The following is a 6,269-nucleotide window of genomic DNA, read 5'->3' as shown; positions in this document are numbered from 1 at the left end:
TGAGCCACCACCTGGTTGATTACCTTATTCTTCAAAAAACTTGTGTCATAAAACACTTCGTCCTTTTCTATTTTTGAATGTCCATCAGTTCCTAGTCTGTTTCCTCATCTTTCTGGTACTTAAACATTGGAGGGCTCCTGAGCTCAGTCTAGACAATTATTTTGTTTTCATCCTGGCTTAAGTAAATATTTTTTTATATTTATTTATTTATTAAAAATTTCCACCTCCTCCCCTCTTCCCATTTCTCTTCCACCCCCGTACCCCCTCCCCTCTCCCTCCCCTGTCCTAAGAGAAGTCAGGGTGCCCTTTGGGAAGTCCAAGGTCCTCCCCCACATCCAGGTCTAGGAAGGTACGCGTGCAAACTGACTAGGCTTCCAAAAAGCCAGTATATGCAGTAGAATCAAAACCCAGAGCCATTATCACTGGCTTATCAGTCAGCCCTCATCGTCAGCCACATTCAGAGAATCCGGTTTGATCACATGCTCCATCAGTCCCAGTCCAGCTGGCCTTGGTGAGCTCTCATTAGATCAGTCCCACTGTCTCAGTGGGTGGACGCACCCCTCGTGGTCCTGACTTTCTTGCTCATGTTCTCCCTCCTTCTGCTCTTCATTTGGACCTTGGGAGCTCAGTCCAGTGCTCCAATGTTGGTCTCTGTCTCTGTCTCCATCCATCGCTGGATGAAGGTTCTATGGTGATATGCAAGATATTCCCCAGTGTGTCTATGTGAGAAGGCCAATTCAGGCACCCTCTCCTGTGCTGCCCAAGGACCTAGCTAGGGACATCCCCTTGGGTACCTGGGAATCCCTCTAGAGCCAAGTCTCTTTCCAACCCTAAAATGGCTCCCTTAATTAAGATATCCTCTTCCCTGCTCCTATATCCACCTTCCTCCATCTTAACCATCGCATTCCCCCAAGTTCTCCCTAATCCTCCCCTTCTCCCTTCTCTCTCCCCATTTCCCCTTTCCCCCAACCTACCCCCACCCCTGTGCTCCCAACTTTTGCCTGGCAATCTTATCTACTTTCAATATCCAGGCAGATAAATAAATGTTTTTCTTTAGGTTCACCTTATTATTTAGGTTCTCTAGGATCATGAACTATAGGAGCAATGTCCTTTGTTTATGTGGTACTGAACTGAACAGAGAATTCTCAACAGAAGAAGTTCAAATGGCCAAAAGATACTTAAGGTCATGTTCAACTTCCTTAGCAATCAGGGAAATGCAAATTAAAACAACTTTGAGATACCATCTTACACCTGTCAGAATGGCTAAAATCAAAAACACCAATGATAGCCTATGCTCAAGAGGATGTGGAGTGAGGGGAACACTCATCCATTGCTAGTGGGAATGCAAACTTGTGCAACCACTTTGGAAATCAGTGTGGCGGTTTCCCAGGAAACTGGGAGTCAACCTATCTCAGAACCCAGCAATTCCACTCTTTGGAATATACCCAAGAGATGTCCAATCATACTACAAAAGCATTTGTTCAACTATGTTCGTAGCAGCACTATTTGTAAGAGCCAGAACCTGGAAACAACCTAGATGCCCCTCAATGGAAGAATGGATAAAGAAGGTGTGGCACATATACACATTAGAGTTCTACTTAGCGGTAAAAAACAATGACGTCTTGAATTTTGAATGCAAATGAATGAAAATAGAAAACACTTTGCTGAGTGAGATAACACAGACCCAAAAAGATGAATATGGTATGCACTCACTCATTAGTGGATTAACTAAATATTCCCAAATGTACTTTTTATTCTGATGATTCCTAAATTTCTATTTCTAACTCATGCTTCCAACCTGAGGTCTTCCCTTTACATCTTGGTACTTCATATCTATGTTTCAAGTGCATGTAGCTTTCATTCTTTGGAATCCTTAATCCCCCAAATCTTGCCCATTCCAAAAAACAAATGTGAACCAAATGTTGAGAAAATGGACCCTCAATAAGGAAAAGGAAAGTTTTAAGCACTGACCATATAAATTACATGTGAATAATTCCAGGAACAACCAACCATTATTTAAGCAAAGCTAAAACTTCCAGAGGTTTTTATTGTTTACCTGCCAATAGAAACATACTTTGGTGCCAGGTATAAAAATTCTGTGAAATAAAGCCTGATGGTAGTATCTTAAGAGATGTTTGTGAGGGAAAGGTTGTTAAGCATGGGAGTGCTTTGTGTTACCGTGAACTCTACCTCCTACTAGGAGGCATGGCATTAAAAGCAGAATCAGTAGTGAGGACCTGTTGATTTACCAATTAGCCACACATATAATCTAGTAAACATTTTCTTTGAAAATCTTTGTGACTAATAGGTACAAAAATATTATATAAAACTAATCAAGACTGTGCTGGCTCAGTACTGAAGCAACCATGTCCAAGCTAGTTCTCATCATTGGTGAGTATATAATCAGATCTAGAGACTTCTTACTTGGTTTCTTTATTTTTATTTTTGTAATGCTATTGGTATGTATATGATGTTTGGGCTGACCGCTTGCTATTGAACTATCAATTTCAGGACTTTCTCTGGGTAAGATTATTTCTTTTATTCTCAACATTTGTTAGTTTGCCATAGTTCTTTGTGTAGGGTTGAGAGCAGGTGAAATTATCCTCTTCTATGTTAGCATTGATATTTGTGCCCCTTTTCTGGCCACAATGCAGATGAGACTTCATAGGTGTAGTTCATCTCCCATTTCTATGAGGGAAAATCTCATAGAAATCTCCCTGTTCTTATAGCTCTTCTGATTTTTCTACCACATCTTCTACTATTATCCTTGAGACCTTGACACAGGAGTTATATTATCGCTGTATCAGCTAGGGCTGGACACCACATAGTCAATTGTTCTCTGAATTTTGATCAGCTACCTGTTGGGCTTTTTTGTAATGGTCTCAATCTGCTACAAGGAGATGCTTGTTTAATAAGAGGTAAGGACAATACTTACCTGTGGATGGAACATTAAATATTTTTATGTATGTAGGAAATATGCTGATTTAATAAAGTGGAAGCTGGATATTTTTTCCAAGGTCCAAGGCTTCACTAGTTCTAGGTTGTTGGCTGTGTTTCTTGTCAAGATTTCCCTCCATTGAGTGAACTAAGTTTCTTTCTCAGTATTATTTTTAATTACTTGGCTATGTCCATAGAATATCTTTGTCTAAGATGAAGAAGATCAGCAGTACTGTTACCAAACTATGCAAGAAGTTACTCAGAATTATTCCTTAGTCACCCTGTATAGTCTTTTAAGTCAGTGATGACATAAAGTGTAACTCTTAGCAATTAAATCATTCACACAGCTTGATTTTTAGATATTTTAGGTAATTCCAAAATATACTAGCTGTGCTAAATCTGTGATTTCCAAACTTTGCTGAAATTCAGAAATTTTTAAGTTAGAAACATCAACCTTAATCTGTAAAATAGAGCAATAGTGGTCTGTTCAGCTTGATGGTGGTTCAAGCCTATAATTCCAAGACACAAGTTGCTGAGACAGAAGAAACTATGCCACAACTAGTCTAAGTTCCATAGTGAGATATTGTCATAAGAAAATGAAATGTGTTTAATCTGAGCAGAGGCATCTTGAGTCTTAAATCATTGTTACTCTGGTGTCATTTTTTTCATAGGGTTTTTTTCAAGAAGCTTCAATGCTCCATATAAAACATCTCAAGGCTTCAGGAGAAATCTAATTCTCTGCTTTAGATGATGCTTTGTTTGTTATAAGGCTAAGTACATTCAGTCTTTGAAATGAGAGGCAGATTTGAACATGTGATCCCTGAGTAGAGTGAATTTGTATTTTAATTTTTTCTCTTAAAAATCATTCCAATGTTTATTAAAGCCCACCTAATGACTTCTAAAGAAGAAACATCATTAAATTTACACTTTAAATAGTGCATTGTTTTAAAACATCATGGGGGAGAGAAGGAAACATTATAGACCAATTTAGCACTAGGCTCAGTAAGCAGTTTGGTAAAATAGTCTCAGATTGATGTTATAAATATATTGATAATTTTCTGGCAGAAGACTTGACAGATTAGGGAATTTTTTTAGAGTTACAGGCTGTTTAGTTCGCATTTTTATTGCTTTGGAAAGACACTATGACCACAGCAACTCTTACAAAGTAAAACATTTTATTGGGGTGACTTGCTTATAGTTTCAGAGGTTCAGTCCATTATCGTCATGGAAGGGAGCATGGTGCCATGAAGGCAGGTGCTGGAGCTGAGAGTTCTACATCTTGTCAATGAGACACTGGGTGGTATGCTGAGCCTAGGAAACCTCAAAGCTACCTGCACAGTGACACACTTCCTCCAACAACGACATATTCACTCCAACAAAGTCATAGCTTTGAATAGTGCTACTCCCTATGAGATTATAGGGAACGATTACATTTAAACTAGCACTTTGATGAAATTCTGAAAGAAGTCTTGAGAGGCCCCAAAGAAGTATTTAAAGGTACTGAGTAAAGTATGCAGCTATAACAGATTTAGCAAATAATAATGCAGAACAGAGGCAAAAGAGAAGCAGTCACGTGTAGCTTAGGTGTTATTCTGAAGGCCAAGAACGTACTTCTCTGAGGACGTGACAATCTATAATAATCAGGAAAGCCTACAAGCTTTTGAATAAGATCTTAGTGAACAGCAGCTAAATGTGTGTTTTCTGCTTCTAGGTCTCAACCTCCTACTGAATGCCCATCTGGGTAAGTCATTGGCTCTATGTTTTATTATTAACAAAGCCCCAGATCTCCCTAAATTACTTATAATCCAATATTCTTAATATAGGTGATTATTAATTGTAATATTTTTTTAAAAAACATGACCAAGAACATAAGAAGGAAATGGGTTACCTTTGTGGAGAGTCCACTATTTGTTCTGTTATCTCTGCTATCACATATGGCAAGATCACTAGAGAGCTATAAACTGATATCTACCTCGCTCCACATGGCAACTGGATCCCTATTATTACAAGTCAAAGGAAACCAGACTCCCCCAATGATTTTTTTCCAAATTGAACATGACCTACTTTAAATCAGTTGCTGTTCCTAAGCTGGAATTATGTGTCAGTCTGTGAGAGTTCTCACAACAATCACTTCTAACCAGAAATCAGGCTTCTGAGGTATAGGAAAGAAAGGAAGCAGGGACAAACTATGAACACAGGTATCGGCTTCTATAAAAGCCTGTTATGCTTATTCCTCACCTGTCACAGACTCTGCCTACCAGCTGATGTGTTACTTCAACAACTGGGCTCAGTATCCGTCAGATGTGGAAGGTATTAAGCCTGATGACATTGATCCTTGCCTATGTACTCACCTAATCTATTCCTTTGCTGGAATTTGGAAAAACAATATCACCATGACCAAAAAGAAAGCCTTAGATGACTACAAAAACTTTAATAACTTAAAGAAAAGGTAAGGGAAAGGGACGATGTGTAATTTGGTGTCTGTCAGGTTAAAAGTTGCCACATGTCAATGCTTCTTAATAGTACAGAGTTGATGGATTTGAGGTAGAGACTCAGTTGCCAGCTGTTGCCTTTTATTTCCACAAAATGACATACTTTATCACTAAAACATTAATAGTTTGAAACATTTATGTATTACAAAATGTTTCTTGTGTTTATTAATATATGTGTTGCCTTGAACGCTTGTATACAATGTATTACATTTATTTATTGCGTCTGTAAATGTGAATGAATGTTCACAGGCATGTCACAACACACATGTGGAAGTCAGAGGACAGTTTGTAGGATCAGCTCTCTCATTACATTTGTGGGCACTGGGAATTGAACTGAAGTCATCAGATTTGATGGCAAGTACACGTATCCACTGAGACATCTTGCCTGCCCTTGAACAATTTACTTTTAATAGTCAAATCTACTATTGTAAGTTTCTAAAATGCTGTTTATTATTTATTAACTATAAGAAACATATTAAATAAATGTGATATCTTGAAATTTCATTTTGTGTATCAATTAGATTTTGCACATCTTGTATGTATTACTAACCTAATCCTCTTTTCTCTGACCAGGCTGTGATAAGTACCAGTCCTCTTACATATGAGTTTAAATATTCAAAAGTCCACTCACTTCTTGTTTTTCTGTATGTCACCTATGTTGTTTATCAGTGTCTCCCCCATATTCATGCACACTCTTTTTTTAATTAATTAATTTATTTATTAAAGATTTCTGCCTCCTCCCCACCACCACCTCCCACTTCCCTCCCCCTCCCCCAATCAACATAGTGGGCAATGAGGACTACTGAGAACTCAAGAACAATGGCAATGGGTTTTTGATCC

General features: G+C 38.3%; 1 protein-coding gene across 1 annotated transcript in view; it reads left to right on the top strand.

Moving 5' to 3' along the window:
* Positions 1 to 2,322: 2,322 nt before the first annotated feature.
* The window catches only part of LOC126493850 (acidic mammalian chitinase-like), a 19,343-nt gene continuing 15,396 nt past the window's right edge, over positions 2,323 to 6,269 (top strand). Inside the window, exons 1-3 of the mRNA XM_050130978.1 lie at positions 2,323 to 2,391; positions 4,649 to 4,678; positions 5,185 to 5,386. Coding sequence (XP_049986935.1) covers positions 2,367 to 2,391; positions 4,649 to 4,678; positions 5,185 to 5,386 — 257 coding nt within the window. The 5' untranslated portion in view covers positions 2,323 to 2,366. The remainder of the gene's footprint in view (positions 2,392 to 4,648; positions 4,679 to 5,184; positions 5,387 to 6,269) is intronic.

The sequence above is a fragment of the Alexandromys fortis genome, unplaced genomic scaffold (assembly GCF_014885135.2).
Source record: "Alexandromys fortis isolate MF-2015 unplaced genomic scaffold, M_Fortis_MF-2015_v1.1 scaffold_356, whole genome shotgun sequence".
NCBI classification, from domain to species: Eukaryota; Metazoa; Chordata; class Mammalia; order Rodentia; family Cricetidae; genus Alexandromys; species Alexandromys fortis.
Note: the sequence above shows the minus strand (reverse complement) of the source record. Positions and strands in the feature narration are given on the sequence as shown.